The 19,877-nt window shown below is 41.3% G+C and overlaps 2 protein-coding genes and 1 long non-coding RNA gene across 4 annotated transcripts in view; 2 read left to right on the forward strand and 1 right to left on the reverse strand.

Moving 5' to 3' along the window:
• Nucleotides 1-5,722, reverse strand: part of slc66a2 (solute carrier family 66 member 2) — a 48,394-nt gene extending 42,672 nt beyond the window's left edge. Inside the window, exons 1-2 of one of the 2 annotated variants that reach the window (XM_026156150.2) lie at nucleotides 3,805-5,722; nucleotides 1,934-2,067 (exon numbers count right to left, since the gene is read on the reverse strand). In XM_026156150.2, the coding sequence (XP_026011935.1) occupies nucleotides 1,934-2,067; nucleotides 3,805-4,007 (337 nt within the window). In that variant the 5' untranslated portion in view covers nucleotides 4,008-5,722. The remainder of the gene's footprint in view (nucleotides 1-1,933; nucleotides 2,068-3,804) is intronic. The other variant, XM_026156151.2, reaches the window with a different exon arrangement.
• A 2,259-nt stretch (nucleotides 5,723-7,981) lies between these two features.
• On the forward strand, nucleotides 7,982-13,754 carry hsbp1l1 (heat shock factor binding protein 1 like 1). The gene is made up of 3 exons (XM_080296296.1): nucleotides 7,982-8,213; nucleotides 8,312-8,376; nucleotides 11,587-13,754. Exons 1-3 carry the CDS (start codon nucleotides 8,169-8,171, stop codon nucleotides 11,681-11,683), a joined length of 207 nt encoding a protein of 68 aa, XP_080152422.1. The 5' UTR covers nucleotides 7,982-8,168; the 3' UTR covers nucleotides 11,684-13,754.
• Nucleotides 13,755-16,301: 2,547 nt separating this feature from the next.
• On the forward strand, nucleotides 16,302-18,157 carry LOC145423673 (uncharacterized). Its single transcript, XR_013904732.1, has 2 exons — nucleotides 16,302-16,521; nucleotides 17,028-18,157. It is a non-coding gene; the product is annotated as an uncharacterized LOC145423673 (long non-coding RNA).
• Nucleotides 18,158-19,877: the final 1,720 nt, after the last annotated feature.

Here is a 19,877-nt window from a genome sequence, read left to right on the forward strand (position 1 = left end):
ACCCTGATTCTGCCAGAGGGTTCATCCTGTCAAAAGGAAGTTTTTCCATCCCACTGTCACCTAATGCTTGCTCCTAGGGTGTCGTCTGACCGTACTGTGTCTCAAAACTTCTAAAAAAAAAACCAAAAAAGAGTTTACAGTACAGTCGATGGCCACGACCCAAGCATTGCAGACCAAAGATGAAAGAGAGCAGCGCGATATAATCTACCAGAGTATTTGTGTCTTTTCATTTAAATGAATATGCTTGGCATGATGTGTATTTATTGATCAAGTTAACGTTGACTGGTAACATTTTAATTGCGTGACTACAATTATAAAGTTCACAATGCTGAGAAAATGAACCCTGTAGTCTCCAATGTATTTGTTCCTTCAATTTTGCAGATAAACTCACTATACAGTCCTCCGGGTTACAGGAAGCAGTGAATGATTGTGGATTAAATACACACATTTGTACAAAAACTGAAAAATAAAGCCTTTAGCCCTGACTTCAGTATTTAAGCTAAGCCTAACAATCTAATCTAACTCAGCAGTTAAATTTTTTTTTTTTTTTACTTTGTTTTTCACATCTTAGGTTTACTTCACTGGAAGTTTGGAATTTCTCTGACAGTTGCTGCTTGGTGTAGACACTTAAACATGAAGCTACACTGTCCTACTGAGGCAAAATGCACTAACTACACATTTGGCCAAAATACAAAAAAAACCTGGCACTAAACGGTCCCTCTGTCTCTCTCTGTGTGCTGTTCACTGAGTGAATGATCAGTGACTGACGGAGACCAGCTGTGGAAGAGAAGAGACAGACAAGAGACTTCCTGTTGTTTCAAACTTCCTCTGTGTGATCATTTTAGATGTCAGATAGCAGAATCACAGGACAGCTATTGTTTTTCTCGTGTTTTGCAATCAGACACGAGTCTGAAGCTTCAGTTAAAGTAACAAAGCTCAAAAATGTCATTACATTTAGTAAAATTAACAATCTATCCTAAAGGCTGATGGATAAAACTTGTTTTATTGCACTGCACTTCCTGACATATGCTCCAGTTATATTGACAGGCTGATGGTATTGGCTGGTATTAGCTTTTGCTAATTATCAGCATTTATAACAACTGAGAAATGAACCAAAAAAAAGTTGACAGGAGAAACATTGTGTTGATGTTGCACAGTTTGTCCACCAGAGGGCAACTGTCCTGTTAGCAACAGCATTTCAAATGCCACAACCAGCTGATCCTGTGCATTTAAACTGTACTGTTGTGCTGTTTTAGCACTGACTCATAAAGATAGAAGTACACAATACGAATTTTAAGCAAACCTGTCTATGTATATTCGCTGAAGTATCAGATTTTAGAGTCGCCAACTATTGTTATCGACTTAAAAAGAAATGTATGAGGCTCTGATTATAAAACAGTGTCTCCATGTTTTCCTTTTACACAGGATTATATTTAATCCTGCCCACGCTAGTTTAACTGATACTCTCCCATTATCTGACATTGAGCCTCTTCATATTAGCAGCCAGGTTTAGTCAAATTTCCTCAAAGTAAGCAGGAACTTGTAGCATGCCCAGCACGGCGTATCAGACAACAAAGGGCAGCTGTTTGTGTTTGTTTACAAAGGGATAAATGTCACAAAACAGAATCAAGCGTTTCCCTGTGTGGGTTATGAATAACTTTATGACAAACATTACAAAATGTAATCACCTTAATGTCAGTAATCAGCCTGGAAAGTTTCATGGTTAGTAATATATTTTACCCCATCATCCTATATCACTTATTTGAACTAAGCGCAATATAAAACCAGCTTCAGAAAGCTTATTTTATATAGTTTTAGAAAGAAAAACCTGCACAGGAGATCACAGGCAACAATCACCAGCCACTCACACACTCACACACACTAATCTGAGCCTTATCTGCACGGTAAAGTGGCACCGCCTGGGTGTTCTGACCTAAGAAGGAGCGCCTCTTCGTGCTGAGTTCAGTGGCCATGCGGACGTTGGTGCACAGGTTCAGCATGATGAGCATTGTGCAGATCATGATGATGCTCTGCCACAGCAGCAGCGTCTCAAAGTAGCGTCCAAATCTAAAGAAGAAGAAAACAATATGTGGATTTTAAGATTTCATATTTACCCTATGGTTCTCTCACCCATTTGCTGGTCACCAGACCTTCAAGGGGACCTATTACACTCATTCCTAAGTGCATATTACACCATATTCATTCAAATCATTGAATTCTAATCACATCTAAGGCCACAGGTGTATAAAATCAAGAGGCTAGATATGCCGAAGGAACGGGTCGTTCTTAGGAGCTCAGTGAACTCCAGTGTAGTACACTGATAGGATACCGCCTGTGTAACATGTCCAGCTGTAAAATTTTCCTGAGCTTTTAGTGGTTTTATAACAAAAAGGAAGCGAATGACAGCAACTCAGCCATGAAGTGGCAGGCAATGTAAAATCACAGAGCGGGGTCAGCAGATGCTGAGGGGCATAGTGTGTAGAGTCGTTACAGACCTCCAAAACTCATGTGGTCTTTGGATCAGCTCAAGAACATTTCATGGAGAGATCCACAGAATGGGTTTCCATGGCCCAGCAGCTGCATCCAAGCCTTACATCAACAAGCACAATGCAAAGCCTTGGATGCAGTGGTGTAAAGGACACCACTGGATCCTAGAGCAGTAAGGTCTCTGGAGTGACAAATCACATTTGTCTTTCTGACAACCTGGTGGACGAGTCTGGGTTTGGCGGTTGCCAGCAGACCGATACTTGTCTGACTCCAGTGTACCAAATGTAAAGTTCAGTGGAGGAGGGATTATAGTGTGGGGTTGTTTTCCAGGAGTTGGGCTTGGGCCCTTAGCTCCAGCAAAAGGAACTCTTACTGCTTCAGCATACCAAGGATAAGCGGTGTGGAAAAGGTGTGGAAGAACTTGGCTGACCTCAACCTGACAGAATACCTCTGGGATGACTTAGACGGAGACTGTGGGCCAGGTTTTATTGTCCAACATCAGCATCTGCACTCAAAAATGTGGTTCTGGAAGGATGATCATAAACTTCTATAGACACACTCCTAAACCATGTGGAAAGCCTTCCTAGAAGAGTTGCTATTGGTGCAAAGAGTGGGCAAAATCATATTAAACTCTATGGATTAAGAATGGGGCGTCACTTACGTTTATATGCGTGTGAAGGCAGACGAGCAAATACTTTTGGCAATACAGTGTATTAATGCTTGGACTCTAATAGAGTAGCTTTGCATGATTAAAGCTACTTTTAGCTGCTCACTTATTCACACAGGGTTGCCACAGCGCTGCATACTTAACCTGTTGGATTTTTAAACCAGGTGCTCTTCCTGACACAACCGCCAAGGGATCTGTATCTCATCCTGGGACTGAACCATAAAACTTTTGCTTGTTAGGCAAACATGCAAACTACTGCACTACAGAGCCACAATGCACGGCTCTTATCGTAAACTGTGTATTTTTGTGCCTCGGGTTATCCACATTATATGTACAAGTCTCTACATCATTATTTCAGTGGCCTCATTTAATATCCACCATTATAACCACTGTATAAAAAAATAAAAGGAAAAGCGAGTCTTGTCTGCTATAAGTTGAATACTGTTCAGAGGTAAACTACAGTTTGGTGTTTAACAGTAACCAGCAGACTGTTTGCAGTGCATTCAACCCAGCAGGCCGCTTTTCCTCTATGAGTCGGTTAACATGCAGTGTAAGAGGATCTCTTTTTTTTTAAAAGCTGAATATAAGAGAATATCCGAAGCCCCCCATAACAACCTCACAAGCTCTCAAAGGATGTGAGAGTCTGTTACCTGAAGAGTATCCTCAGGATGTTTGCCACCAGCAGCACCAGGCATACGTAGGTGGAGAAGCCCTCTGCATTCTGGGTCAGGCGGATGTCTCTGTACTGGGGGATGTAGGGCACCACCCCACCGAACACCATGGCACCGGCAGCGACCCACGCCACCAGGTTGTTAAACACGGTGAGGATCTGGTCAAACAACTCATCTTCCATGCTGTTCGTCGGCGGAATAAGCGAAGAGACGTCAGCTGGCTGTCAGTGGCTCTAGAGACTATTTTTGGCTGTTGATCCTCCTCCGGTTCCTCGATGTGGCTTTGAGATCGGGAGAGAAGCATCCGTGTTTTCCACGCATGACTGAGAAACAGCAGCTAATGCCACGCCATCATAAACAGAGCAATGAAGCACAAACGACGTATCCGGGGCTGACGTTACAATAGCGGAAACAATGAGCAGTAAACAATGAGCTTCCGTACAAAAGCAGCGGTTGTGCAGTCACTGCAGTACGGTCATTTACTCTGCGTTTCCCATTTCCTTGACTCAACACTGCTGATGCTTGTGAGCGTTTTAGCACGGGCTGAACTTAAGTCGTTATAGGAAACACACGACTCTCCTGAAAATGTATAAAAAGCCCCTGAAATGAAACAGCATTTTTTGTTTGCGGTGTCCCTACATCACCATTGTTTCTTCTTCGCTGTCCTGCCCGTCTGTAATGTTTCCCAACACTTCCTGGAACGTCTCACGTCACGCGCTCAATCAAAGATTATCCAACTTGATCAAGAGAGTTCACACACAGGCAAACTGTATGTGGCTAGCTATCTAGCAGGTTAGCTAAAAAAAATAATAGAAAGAATAAAAAAAAGAAAATAAATAAATAAATAAAAGAAAGAATTTTAACATATAGTTTGTGTCAGCTGTTTGGCAGAACGTGAATGTTATGGTAATTTTGGGCTCTGACTCTGTAGCTACGTAGAAATAAGCTTCAAAAGTAAGTAAGTAAGTAAAGTTTATTTATATAGCACCTTTCACAGACATATGTCACAAAGTGCTTTACAAGGTAAAAACATAATACAGTTATAAAATACATCATAAATACCCTGGTCTAATTAAAAGCTTTTTGAAATAAAAATGTCTTTAGCTGCTTTTTGAAGGTCTCCACTGAGTCCAAACCCTGTAGAAATAGGGGAAGTGCATTCCAGAGTCTGGGTGCAACAGCTTGCAAAGATCGGTCCCCTCGGGTTTTAAAACGAGTGTGGGGGACCACTAAAAGGTTTTGGTTTGATGACCTCAGGTTACATAAGCCTCTGAAATTGAGGATTAAAAAATTTAGGCCCTCACTTCAACCTGGACTGCTCATAAAAAAACAGGTTAGCACCAGGAAAACCAACCAGTTTCAGTCTATTCTGCCACGAACACGACAGAATTATGCCAGAAACTTTTTGATGGCTACCAAAAACATCTGATTGAGGTGCAACATGAGGAACATGAGGTCAGGAGGAGACTGAGAGCCAGTGGTCAAACTCTGTGCAGACCAACTGCCAGGAATCCTCACCAGCCTGCTCAGCCTCTCCCTGACTCATGCCACTGTCCCCACTTGTCTGAAGGCCTCCACCATCATTCCCATCCCCAAAAAGACTGGAATAGAAAGCCTCAATGACCACAGACCTATACCTCTCACGTCTGTAGTCATGAAGTGTCTCAGCACATCAGAGACTACCTACCTCCCTCTCTTGACCCCCACAAGTTTGCTTACAGAGCAAATCGGTCCATGGAGGATGCCATCACCATCACCCTTCACAGAGCAGCGGGAAATCTGGAGAATGGGTAGAGCTACGTGAGGATGCTTTACGTGGATTACAGCTCAGCGTTCAACACCATAATACCAGACATCCTTACTACCAAACTAGACCACCTTCAGAACCCCCTGCTACTTGCTCCTGGATCAAAGACCTCCTCAAAAACCAGCCTCGGTCAGTCAGACGGATCTCTGATCAATCTCTGATGGAGATGAGACAGTGTAGAGGTAGAGATATTTCTCACTGGTGCTCAGAAAACAACCTGAAACTAAGCATCTTTAAAGCAACAGAACTTATTGTGAACTTCAGGAGGCACAGACAGGTTCTCTCCACTCTCATTATAAATGGTGAGTGTGTTTATTCTGTCTCTATCTTCAGGTTTCTGGGCACCTACATCTCTGGCGATCTCACCTGGGCAAAGGAAGAATAACCTGTACCAGAAGCTGCTGTTGGCCTTCTATCGCTCCTCGGTGCACTGCGTGCTCTCCTACTGCCTGGGTGTTTGGTACGCAGGGGGCACAAATGATAACATTACGTTATCATTAACGTTACAAAGCACTAACACATTCACATTCAGAAGAGATCCAGGGTCAGCGCTGGGCAGTCTGCCTCAGCTTTTTAGGGGGTGAACTAGGGGAAAGAGATGAAAGAAAAGGGGAGCAGAACAAAGAACAAAGATGCTCAATGAGCTTCACAGACACAAGCTGCAGTGGACAGTTTTAATTATTTCTATCACTTGCTAACAGCAGTAAGAAACATTTTCGCTTTCACAAATCTCTAACGCAGTTCTCAGTGTGCATCATACAGCTACAACTACAGCCCCCCACCCACAGTCTTTGCCCCGAGAACACTAAGCAGGTTAATCCGGCCCTGCTGCAGACAATGAATATTTTAGTCAATTGCAACTGAAGAGGCCTAAAACAAAGTGACACATCTGGTTCTGCCTGTTTTCTGCACTGACTGTAGAGCAACATCTTCTTCAATATTTCATGTAACCTGGTTTATGTTAGCTGACTTCTTCCTTTGTACAGTCCATCCCTTAATCACTGCAGTCCATTTTAACAAGCCTTTGTAATGATGTTATACAGTATAAATGTATTATATTCAGCAGGAGTGAAAGAGACACTGCCCGAAATAAAGAAAGATTTATAAAGGCTTAATGAAAGTTATGTAACCCTCATGGCAGACAGCTGTTTTCTCTCATCTCTCACAGTGAGCAGGATAATGTATTACATAAAAACCAAAGCCTCGTTCTGGGGGCGCAGCAACAAAACCCACAGCGACCTGACTGCCAGGATAAACCAGTTTACAAAGAGTTAAAAAAATGTTTGTCCCATGTGCTGCGCGCATACAAATCTCCGCCACTGTCACAGTTAAGGATGAGAAAGGCAGCTGTTACAACAACGGAAATGTAACAATATTCGCCTTCAAAATAAAAGGCGGAAATTGGGGAAAAAAAGTGGGTTTTCGTTTTTTGTTTTTTTGCTTTGCGCCTTTACCTGGATGAAATGCCTTGTGGACATTTATACTGTAGACATCCTGCCACAGCACAAGACTGAATTCAACAGAGTTTCTAGCTCACACGTGTGGCGTGGTGTGTTTTCTAATCTGTTTACTTGTGTGAAGAGTTTTACTTTTACAGATTTGCTGCTTAAATTCAAACTCACAGTTTGTCTTCATGGTCATTGTATCAATATTACCCCCCTGAATGCGATCTGCCTCATTATTAACAATTAAATTAAGTGGACTTTATTAGCATAAATTCCAATCTATCCATTTTTCCCACTTATTAAATTCAGGGTTGGGTTGGGTATATCCCAGCTGGCTTAGGGTGAGATAGGGTGTGAGAGGTAGGGTACACCGTGGGCAGATCACCAGCCTGTCTCAGGGCTAACAGAGAGAAACAACCTCAACCTCTCGCCCCTCTTAATCTTTCAGTCGTCTTAAACCCACGCTGGCTCTTCTGGACAACTTTAAGGATGAATCCACCCATTCTTAGAAATCTCTGGTGTTAGACGTGTTCCTATTCTATGTCTATTTTATCCAGAATGGTCACCAGTTAACACTGATGAGTGAATTATATCCAAATCAAAAAGACTAAATGATCCTACCCTCATGTCAAAGCTGTTGGCATTTACACCTTGGTAATATCACAGATTGGCACAAAGATTTAAGAGTCAAACCTTGCAATTATGAGCCAATTATGCAACTTACATATACCGTGTACATTTAGGCCATAGCTATTCACCCTTGTGCCAAATTTAAAAAATAAAAAATCTTCTAGAAAAAAAAAATCATATTGAAATAAAATTGTCTGTAGCTGAAAAAAAATGTGGTGACTTGAAGGTTGATCCCCTGCGACGCTTTTATTTTGAAGGGACGAGCGCCACAAGCGGAAGTTTGTGTCAACTCGGCATACCGCAAAGTTAAGGGAGTCACCGCCAGCGTCACAGAAAGGAAACTCATTTGGGATTTTTTAACCTGGGTGTCACAGGCCGGTGCGGCAAAACAGTCCCAGGCAGGCGTGTGTGTGTTGTTTGAGTGCAGCTGAGCGGGTTGTGTGTGTGTGTCTGGAGACACCATGTCTAAAACAGAGTGCAAAGCAGCTGAAGACATGACCGCGGCGGTGAGTTTGTTTCATGTGACCTACGTGTCCTGTAAAAAGCACAACCCGGGCAGGCAAACATCTGTGTAAGAACGAGTTTCCTTCTCTCGTCCGTTTAGATGGAGGCAACCATGCAGCGACTTGAGCAAAGATTCCAGAGCATCTCTGAACAGCTGGAGTCCAAACATATCCTTTTTTCCAGCCGTGTTTTCTTCCATTTCAGGCGCGTTTTATCCACGCAGTCAGTCAGCTCAAAGTTCTGCTTGCTAAGACACACCTGAGAGCAATGAGCTCACTAATGAGACTTTCACTTTGACTCCTGTCAATGAACACGTGGCCACTAGAGGGCGACCGACCGCTACCGAGACTCTTGAACTGTTCAACTGTTGTACAAGTTTAGCGCCACTGCTACTGAAGGTAAAATAAGTCTTCTTTAAAAATCACGTCGTTTTTGGTTTTCATACAACAATCACTTAAAAGTGCAGTATGAAGAAAATCAAATGAGACAAACCTCTGTCAAATGTGACATTCTGCCTGTGACTTCTGCTACTGTATATGTTTAAATAATAATTATCTATTTAAGGCACATTGGCACCCAGTAATGAGATTTGTTCCTGTAAAAGAGTCAACAGTGAAATGTGTGTTAAAAGATGGGAATATACTCAGAAATTAAGCTTTGTCTACTAGAAAATGTGTCAGTGACGAGGGGTGATTTTGATATGTGGTTGGAGAAATCATTATTTGATCCTTTGTAAGTTTGCTCACTCACGAAGAAATGAGTGGTTATAAATGTGGTGCACACCTCAGTCAGTCAGTTACAGATACTCCTGGTCTCAGCTATTTCAGTGTATAAAGCACACAAAATCAGTGTCCTCCATTCTAACCTCTCCGCCACCATTGGCAAGACCAGAGCTGTCCTGTCAAAGGACATCGATGACAAGTTTGTAGACCTGCCCAAGACCAACAGCAAGAAGTTTGGTGAGGAGGTGACAGCTGTTCACCCTGGGTCTGGAGCTGCATGTAAGATCTTGCATCATTGGATGAGGATTATCCTGAGGAGGGTATGGACCAGCATGTACACATGTACAGGCCTGTCTTAAGTTTACCACTGAACATCTAACCTGTGGTCAGATTAAACCAAAGTCGAGCTCTTTGTGTTTGGAGGAACAGAAATGCTGCATATGACCTGAAGAACACCATCCCCACAGTCAAGCACAGAGGTGGAGACATTATGCTTTGGGGGTGTTTTTCTGTTGAGGGCACAGGACGACTTTGAGATAGAGGGGCCAAAGGACAGAGCCATGTTCCACATATAAACCCCTTCTCTCAGCAAAAACACCGAAGAAGGGTCTTACAGCATGGCAGTGACCCAAAACTAAACACTCAAGCTGTTGCTGATGTAGTCAGAAAATACACACAGAAATAAAGATGCAGCTTCAAATTGCAGTAAATCATTTATTGAAAAGCAATTTCAATAAAATCGAAGCTCAGACAAAAATAAACAAAAGCGCCCTGAGAAGTTTGGATGTAAGTGCCCTGCTGCAATATGCGGGTCACTTGTGCTCTGAACACTCTGTAATGCTGTGAGATGCATTAATTCTAAATGGGTAAAATCGCCAACAAGGGCTTCTCCACCGAGCACTGAGTCATATTATGTTTGAATTCAGTGACATGCAAATCATTTCTAACGTTTATTTAATGTGTTTTCCTGGATTTTTGATTGATATTATTTCATAAAAATAAAAGATTGTTCACTTACAACTAAATGAACAAACTTACAAATTTACAGCAGGGGATCAAATAGTTATTAAAAGCTAACAGAGCTGCAGCTATTGATTATTTTAGTAACGGAGTAATCTGTCAATTGTTCCATCGATTAATTGACTAATTGGATAGGATGATCTGATATCCTCGTGTTGGTGTTGTTCCCACATCATCAAAATAAATGTTGTTCCAGGTTCAACATTGCAAGTGACCAATCACATTGTTGTGACGTCATACTTTTGCAAACCAAGCGATTCATTCATTTATGAAATTCCAATGTTGCAAGAACGATATGTATAATGCTTACCGTTTATTAAAGAACAGTATCCTGAAATGCAACGAATTCAAATTGCTGGATTGGCGGATAGCGGTGGTTTCTCGCACGTTAAGAAGACGTTTTTTTCCAAAGTCACAAAAGTATGACGTCACAACAATGTGATTGCTCACTTGCAATGTTGAACCTGGAACAACATTTATTATTCTGATGATGTGGGAACAACACAGACACAAGGATATCAGATCGTGCAATTGGATAAGAAATACTGTTGAATATTTATAATCGCTAATTAATAAGACAAAAGAGAAAACATGGGTCTGTCACAATAAAATGCTCAGTGGTTTCTATTTTAGAAATTGCAGTGTTTTAAAGTTTAACTGCATACAACATCTGTCAAAAACCCCAAACAAGCCCTTTAATTGTATTTATGTGCCATGTTGAAATGTAATTTTAAAAGAAAATATTTTCTTAAATCCTATAAATATATATTAATCTCAAGTATTTAAACAACAGCATAAAAATGTACCTTTACTTCTTGGAAGACTTTCTGATGTTAACAGGAGCCAATGATGGTGTAGACATTATGTAATATTATTTATAATTCAGTGTCCAACCGAACAACCCTCAGGTCAGTGGCTCTCAGTTTAATGGCTCTTATATGTTTTATTAGCTATGAAAAAAGCTTTTATTTTTATATTTTTAAATATTAACATGGTTTTAATTAACACAATATTTTATATTATTTCATTTTCAATCAGAAAAATGTTACAAAAGCCTTGAAATAAATATGGTCTAGTACACCCCATGCCCCCCTTTAGACTCACCCCTGTTTGCTTCAGCGAGCTGTATAATGAATGAATAAAGTGAAGAGTCCATTTGCAGGTTTTAACACAACTTCTGGAGCCTTACTGCAGATTTTTCTGAGTGTCAAACAATCAGCGAGGATGGGGCAGCTACAAAGTTTGCTCTTATTCATGTTGGAGTTTGCTGGTCAGGTGCTTTGATGACTGACGCTTGCTTTTTCCCTGTAAAGGTTTTAATGGCGATCACAGGAACAGCGCTGCTGTTTTAGGCACTAGAAGCAAGTTTTCTTTCACTCTACCTGAGCTCACAGTGTCAGTAACAGCGCTGCCTCTTTGCAGTGTGTAAACAGACTCTGTGCCAGCGTCATCATCACTGCTGCTGTTGCGTTATCAGTGTTTTTGTTCATAACTGGCAGTTTTGACAAATGTGTCCTCTGACCTCCGCTCCTGGTCTCAGAGGTGGTGTTATTCAAACGTCTGGGAAAAAATGAACATATTGTAGATGTAGTTAGCTTCATGAATGCAGACTTGTTTGTTTCTTAATGCTCACACTTGATCAGATGGGAACCCGCATCAACGACCTTGAGAGAAACGTCACTGAGCTCATGACGCAGGCTGGTATGGAGGCGCAGGCATCTTCAAAGTGACGCCAGGCTGACACCTCATCTGTCCAATGAGCTGTTTCCTGTTGTGACCTCACACTTCATCGGTCTTGAAGCGGGACTTCAGATGGTGAAGTCCCACCTGAAGTAGTGAATCTCATGTTAACATATCCTTATTTTTCCAGCTGCTATGATGTGCTGTTCAGATCATATCCAATCAGGGTTACCTCGGAGATTTATTGGAAGCAATGTCCTCCAATCAGACGGTTTTATTTTCCACTTTTCCAACTCATAAAATACAGCCTCTTACCACTTCATTAGGTACACCTGTACAATCTGGGCAATCAGTTCCAACAGTTCTGCCTCGTACTCCAGCATGACAAAGCTGACCTCTCTCATTGTGACTGGAAGCGTTCACAGAAGTCTTACTTCAGCTGTGTGCTTCTCCTCAGGACCGTCTGTGTTGGCTTTAAACATGTAATTAATGAAATACCTCTCTGAACCTCAGCCAGTTACAAGCAAGCCTGTCTTATTCAAGGCTGGGTTGATGGCTAAGCTGTTATGCAGAAATGCATCTACAGTGAAGTCTAATAAAGCAACAGCATGGTGCATTTATAAAGGCTTTATTAATGTCTTAAAACACCATTGTTTGCTTGTTTCGGTGGTTGTCTTTACTTTAACTGGCACATCACTACCCTTAATCTCTAACAACCTTCACCTCAGTAACGTCTGTGGATGTGAATTCTGGATCCTTGAGTTGTACTGATGTGGAGACCAGGAGTTCTCAAAGTTTTGATGTCTTAATGCTAATTGCAGGTTCTCCATATGACAAATGCACAAATTACACAGTTGTAGTGTTTGTAATGTGTAGGTGCACAATGTTTATGTTGGAATTTTTAATTTTTGTGCTGGTTCACTGGTTTCTAGAGATTTTGATTCTATTTGTAGCATCAGTTTGGGGTTACATGCACTCACACATATGGCTGAACACCCAAATAGGAAAAAACCCCCCAAATCAGTTAATAGTGAGATTTCTAAGTTTCTCGTCTGTAAATGTTTTACTTTGGTACTGAGTACTTTATGAGAAAGTACTCAGTGAGCAATAAACCAGCTGCTCTTCAACAAGTGTCTCATCGTGTGGATGAAGAGGGCCACCTTCATGGACAGCACTGCTGACAGCAGTCTGCGTTCTGCTCTACAGTCTCTGACACTTAGCGGCACATGAACCAGCTGTTTACCTGCTGCGGTTCTGGTAGCTCTGAATGTTGCAGCAGATCTGCAGTCCAGCATGGTTGCAGTATGTCCACCTGACTGAAAAGATCCTCTCTCACAAAGCAGCTGAACATCGAGGCAGAGGAACATGGTGCTCGGCACTGAACTGCAACAGTGATGCACCTGGGCAGGTTCCCACCTATTAGTATGATGGCTGTTATATATCTGTGGCACTTATCAGAATTAGGCAGGTTTGGTCTGCTCTGATGGCTGTGTGTTGAACATTCTGACTGCTTTATCACAGTGTGACACAAATATCAGTGAATAGTCAGCAGTGCATTCAGTTCTGCTTGTCCACAACACACGTGCTCTTGCACAACAAGTGGTTGAGCTGGTTAAAAAGCTCAACCTGAGATAAAAACATCACAGCTAGAAAATATTTTTGTTTTATTGGTGGACTATAGTCCAGCTCCTGGCGAGTTACAAGGTGAAGATACTTTAGTTATTGTTAAACTAACAATATTTACTCTATGCTTAAAATGACCAGGGAAACATTACTGCAGTGCTTACAGGCTGTTCAGTACATTCACACGTCAAATCAAGACGCGTGTCATCAGTGACAGTAGCTCATTGGGGAAAATAAGGAAAATGTTTTTCATTTATTTACTGCAAGTATTTATTTCCATTTTTTGTTGAAATATTGTGATTATAACATTGAGTCTAAATCCTGAAAGGCACTTGTTAACTTTGTATCTATGCATAAAATAAAAATGTAATTATCAGTTTAAATGTAACATTTCTGGGAGATGATGCTGTTTAATATCTATGCAGTTTTTTGTGACCTATAATATCATTTAATGTGCAACATCAGCGTGTCCACCCTCATTAAATTTTTCTACATGTTCTCTTTGTCAGTGTAACTTTGTTTCACGTACAGCATCCAGTGTATTGAGGAAATTAGGAAAATAAAATGAATTAAACCTGTAGTAGTGAACAAGGGCCGGACTGCCCTGTGAGGAGGAGGGGCTTTAACTGAATGTTTAGCGCTAACACTTTCTACATTGCTTTGCAATATGTGGACTATAAAGGCAACAAGTTAGCAAGAAATGCAGGTAAAAATGTGAACTGTGGTGTGTTGTATTTGGAGAGTAGCTGTTTCTAAATATTAGCAAAGAAGACTCCAGATATTGGGTCTTTAAGAACTTTGACTGGTCCCTGGCTCCCACCAGGGACGGACCAGTGGATTTAAGGTCAAAACTGCCACAGAAACATGTCGACTGCTACCAATCCAAATTCCATAAACCTGTGTGGAGAGGTGGAACATGGGAAAAGAGAAAACCCCTTTAAATCTGCTCCGGATCTGACTCATATTCTTAAAAAAAGTGCCCTCTAATTACTGAATGTGGTTTTCAGTTATGTTGTATGCTGTGAACAACAAGTTGATAGAAATCTTACCAGCATCCTGATCCTGCGAAGGAAGAAAAGGAAAAGCTTTTGTGATTATTTTAATCACATTATTGAATCCACTGACTGTGAGTATTAAAATTAGCTTGAGCTTAGAGGGTAAGGATGTGGAGACCACACACATTTAGGAGGTACTGTGCATTTCTTTGTTTATACCTAAATAGATGAATCACTTTTCTGGTAAAACACTGCCCCCTTGTGGAGATTAAACTTTTATTTTTAAGAGGATTAGAAATGACCAGGAAACTGGATGGGTTCAGATGGAACAAAGCACAGCTAAGAACGTATCCTTATTAACATTACCCTTTATTAATTCAAAATTGATTAAAACCCTAAAAATAGAGAATGACTGGAGAAAACATACTCTGAAGATGTGGACAACAATAAGGGAAAAAAAATGGGGGGCCCTTTGTCCATCTCGAGAGCCATGCTAGTGAGAGACAATATACAGGGTGGGCCATTTATATGGATACACCGTAATAAAATGGGAATGGTTGGTGATATTAAAGTCCTGTTTGTGGCACATTAGTATATGTGAGGGGGCAAACTCCTCAAGATGGGTGGTGACCATGGTGGCCATTTAGAAGTCGGCCATCTTGGATACAACTTTTGTTTTTTCAATAGGAAGAGGGCCATGTGACACATCAAACTTATTGGTAATGTCACAAGAAAAACAATGGTGTGCTTGGTTTCAACCTAACTTTATTCTTTCATAAGTTATTTACAAGTTTCTGACCACTTATAAAATGTGTTCAATGTGCTGCCCATTGTGTTGGATTGTCAATGCAACCCTACTTCTCCCACTCTTCACACACTGATAGCAACACCGCAGGAGAAATGCCAGCACATGCATTTTATTGTTTTGTTTTTCTTTTTCGTTTTTCTCTTAAATGGTCTTATGTCAGAGAATGTTGATATGTTGCTTGTTTGGTTGTTTATTACCAAAAAAAGTACTAAATAAAAAGTCCCCCCTCCCCCAAAAAGAGGAAGTTTCCATATTGGATGTTTAAAATTTAAACTAGGATAAAAAATGGACAGACTAAGACTTTTTCGTGCAGCTTTCACTTGCACATTGCTACACACGTTTTGTTTTTGGTTTTTTGGTAAGGTGTCTACTGCCACTCCATGCTTAATCGCAGTCACAGTGCTCTCATGCACTTGATGGTTTGACATTGGGAAAGCCTCAGAGGGGGTCAGTTTGTGAATGGGACTGGGCCCAGTTTCTTGTGTCCCTTGTGTTGCTGTATCCCAAGTGTGGGATTAAAAAGTCTAAATGCTCCTAAAATGAACTCACACTCCCCTCTAGTGGTCACATGTGCTCATTGCAGTGCATTTTCTTGTTGCTGACTGTGGTGCTGAAAGTGTCCAGCAGCATGTGCCTGCATAGTAATGAAATTTGAAAAACATCAATTGTTAGATCAGACTCAGAAATCTTCTGGCAGCATCATGTGATGATGTTATTGGAATTTGCTGTTTTGTTCCTTTTGCTGTTTCACCACAATCCTGCACACAGAGCAAAAACAAACAGTTTTTATGATTTGTTTTGGAAGCTTTTTTAGCAAGAACTGGAACACAGACAGCGTGCCAGGTGTTACTCTGACCATCAGTGCAGTGCATTATTTTTTTAATGCATTAGTTTTCCTGCTGATATTTGAGATAATTCATAGAAACAGACTAAAACTCTGATCAGATGTGCTTTCTTAAACAGTATTGTGGTGTTTGTGCTTTTGTAGTTTTCCATGATAGTTGTCAGCTGTTCAACCCAATGGCACAACAGTACATTTGGACATTTTAATCATGCATGATCAAAAAGTAAGCATAACAGACACAGAGTAAGCTTTGCCTTTCTATTTTTCCATGCGAATCCAAAAAACAGCAAACCACAAAGCTGCATTTGCAGTGTTTCACCTGTAGATGGCAGTGGTATAAATCCCTTTTATTTTGCATGACTTTTCTCTCCTCCTCTTGAGACAGACACCAAATCCCCTTTGAGACCAGCAGAAATATTACACAGAAATCAAACAACACTGGCTGCATGTGTGTGTGTGTGTGTGTGTGTGTAGAGGTGGGTACATGTGTGCCTGTGCGTGAGTGCGCCTCGAATGCCGCCAGGCCTCGTTGTGATGCTCACCGAAGCCAAAGAGCAAGAACGCTGCTGACCGTGTTGCTATGGCTGCCTGTGCTAAAGCAGACATTTGCCAGCCTATGTAAGTGTATTTGTGTGCGTGTGTGTTTACCCATGCGCATGGCTATGTGTACTTGGGAAACAGCCAAAGGCAGGGGAGAGGGGAGGGTGTCACGCTGATGGATTCTGCTCCCGGCACATTGTGAGCATGAGACACTTTGAGCATTGCATGATACTACTTTAGCAGTTGGGGCAGTAAATGGAGTTCACACACTTTTCTCCTCAGCGGTGGAGTGGTGAGTGGGTGTGTGGAGAGCGGTGACCGGCAGCGATTGGAGGCTGAGAGGTTCAGCCCTGTGGCCCACGCTGGGCGGGTGGGCGGTAGGGGAGGGGGGCTTTAATGGCTGTACATGGTTAGCACTCAGGTTAGGGTAAGGCACTTCAGAGAGTGTGTGTACAATTGCTCGCCCTATTTCTCCCTCTCCGTAATGCCACTTTTGCACACTTCACTTAATATGTGAGAAACAAGGTAAATGTCAATAATCCAAAGTGGTTTCCTCTCTTTTCTCTTAACGTCTTTCCATCCAGGACAAATGCCCACGTGTGCCTGAGGTTTTCCTCCCTCTGATTTCCTCATGCAGTGGAGCAGAAGCTACGATCCAGCTGTTTATCTCTCCATCACTACGAACCCAGTCACCTTTTTCAGCCCCGTCTTCCTGATGTTGCCCTTAACCCCTTCATGCATGAATTATGACAACCTCAATCAGGATTCTTTATTAAGTATTTTTATTCATCTTTAGGCATGAAAAAAGATTTTTGAACTTTATTTTTTTAAACATGTACTTTTAAAAGAGTTTTTTTACGTGTCCACTTAGGTGGACAGCATACTTTTTAACTTATGAATTTGACAAATGAATAAATAATTTACACTGTGTTGTGTTTATGTGCAAGTATACATCAACGCTGACACAAATACAAGAAAACAGCCTTTGAATAGCTGTCCACTGTAGTGACCACTATGCATGAAAGGGTTAAGTAGCAGTAGTGCTCACTCTGACCTGATGGGAGTAGCAGCCCTTTAGAGCAGGGGTGTCAAACATAAGGCTCGGGGGCTAGAATTGGCCCGGCAAGGAGTCCAATCCGGCAAACTGGATTTTAAAATGTGGAGGGCTTAAATTGTGGAGTTTGTATTTTTATGGATTTTACAGTTGATTAAGATCTCCCCCATGGCCTCTCATACTACACCAAAGTCATTATAAGAGAGAAACAGTTAAAAGGGAGAAAAGTTCCTGTTTTTTCACCATTTACTATAGAAATTGCATGCTTTTGTTTTTTACAGTATCTCCACAGTAAGCCAGCACACAATAAATAGTAAGTGTGTTTATATTCATCTGGTCTTCTTGCACTTTTATCTAACATACAGACAGTTCGTGTTTTAGCATTAGGTACTTGATAACTTGCACTGAGCTGTTTGTTGAGTTGAAATTAGATACAGAAGTGTTGTAATTTCCACTCTGACCTCATCACAGCAGTGCTGCAGACACAATGATAGAGAAATGCGCCTGTTTGGGTTATTGTAACAGTAACTTGGCAGGTTTAGTTTATTGTGCAGTGACCATGCAGCATGAATCTAAATGTAATAAATCATTTCCCTCTGTAAGAAGTATACAGCTGTGTGTCTGTAAGCTAACAGTATAAACGTGACATATCAATATTAACATCCCTTTGTGTTTTGTTTGTTTCTGATTGTTTTGTCACTTTATACAATCAAGTGGAAATGTCTCCTTTGACAGTTTTTGTGCTATTAATTTGTCCCCTTAGTTAAAAGATATCGATAAATTAATTACCACAATGGTTATATTATAATTGGTCATATTAAGAAAGCCCCAAAATATTATGGTCAGCCCTGATTTTGGGAAGTTTAAGCTTGTTAAACTTCCCAAAATCCAACAAGTTGGCAGAACCAGAACAAATTTCTAATGAGTTTTTACCGTGCCATCTGCTCTGTGTAAATGCATTAGTATAATGTTAAAAAACGTTGAGCAGCAGGATATTCTTTTTACTTTTTGTGCAAAAAGCACTAGTTCACATGTCAGTGCCAGGATTGCACGTGGGCAGCTTCAGTTCCGACACCTTGTTCTTCGTGTTATACTGTTTTAGTCTGTACTGATACCACTTGGATAACACGAGAGCACTGAGCGCCCCTGTGGCGTTGTGGCACTGCTGTCTGTCAGATCACCACAAAATGGAAGGTACTCAACCAACAGCCGTAATCCCTCGGATGACCAAAATCTCCCTTGCAGTTGTGGAAAATGGAACAGTTTCATAAAGGATGCTTGAATGTTGCTTCACCTGTGAACATCCACAGAGGATCACCTCTGCTCTCCTCTCCTGAAAGTCTTAAATTTCACAGGAAAACAAAGAGTGCATGAACCAAGAGAGGTTGTTCTAAGATCGGAGGTAAATAATAGGACGGGTCCCTCTTCTACGACACGACAAACAAGCTTACACACATGCATACGGAAGACACCTGTGTGTTGCCGGTCGCCTGAGGCTCTTTGATTCCTGCCGTGCTTTAATCTGTGCTGTGCTCTTGCCTGCCTTTGAAGTGAAAATCCCTGTCACCTTCGCCTCTGGCTCGGCCACATTCGCCCTCATTCTCTGCACACACACATGCAAACAAACCACAAATGACCACCTGTTATCTTTGTCATTGTAATTTCAGAGTCGCAGCTCATTTAGGAGCCTAACTCACAGTCACATATGTTGGCCCATGTATGTTCTGTTCTACTGTGCCAACAGTGAGCTAAATTTACCCCGGCAGTTATTTTAGGGTCTTTATAACATACATCACTCCCTGTCTGCTGTAATACATTTCTATCCACAGGAATAGAAACAGACTTCCAACTTTGTTCTGGGACAAAAGTCAATTCATGGCTGGAACAAAGAAGGGGCAGTGGATGGCGTAAAGAGCACCAGAAAGCGGAAAGGGCTTCAGTACAGAAGGGGAGAAAACTTCTATATGCTGGATAGGAAATTAAAATGATCTTCTTGCACGTTTCCACATTTTTTTTTCCATAGAAGTGTTTGAAATAATAGATACAGTTTAATTTAGGATTTTTAAATCACATGATTCTATTGTAATAAAATACCTTCCCGCATCGTGATCCCCTTTAAGGCATCCAACATTTTGATTCCAGCCGTAGCCCGGTAGCCTCCTGATAGCAGTCACCTTTAGCCACCACAACTTGCTGCTTCTTACACACACAGTGGAGTTTCTGCCATGGTTTAATTACACTGCTAATGCTCAGTTATTTGTATTGTCAATGATGCTGTTAAAGGAATGTAAAACATAGAGCACTAAAGCTCTTTAAAGTAATAATGTGTGCTAGAGATTTAAGTTTGTCAGCAGAGAACTGTGGGGGGTTTTCTTCTGCA

The sequence above is a fragment of the Astatotilapia calliptera genome, chromosome 22 (assembly GCF_964374335.1).
Source record: "Astatotilapia calliptera chromosome 22, fAstCal68.1, whole genome shotgun sequence".
Classification (NCBI taxonomy): domain Eukaryota; kingdom Metazoa; phylum Chordata; class Actinopteri; order Cichliformes; family Cichlidae; genus Astatotilapia; species Astatotilapia calliptera.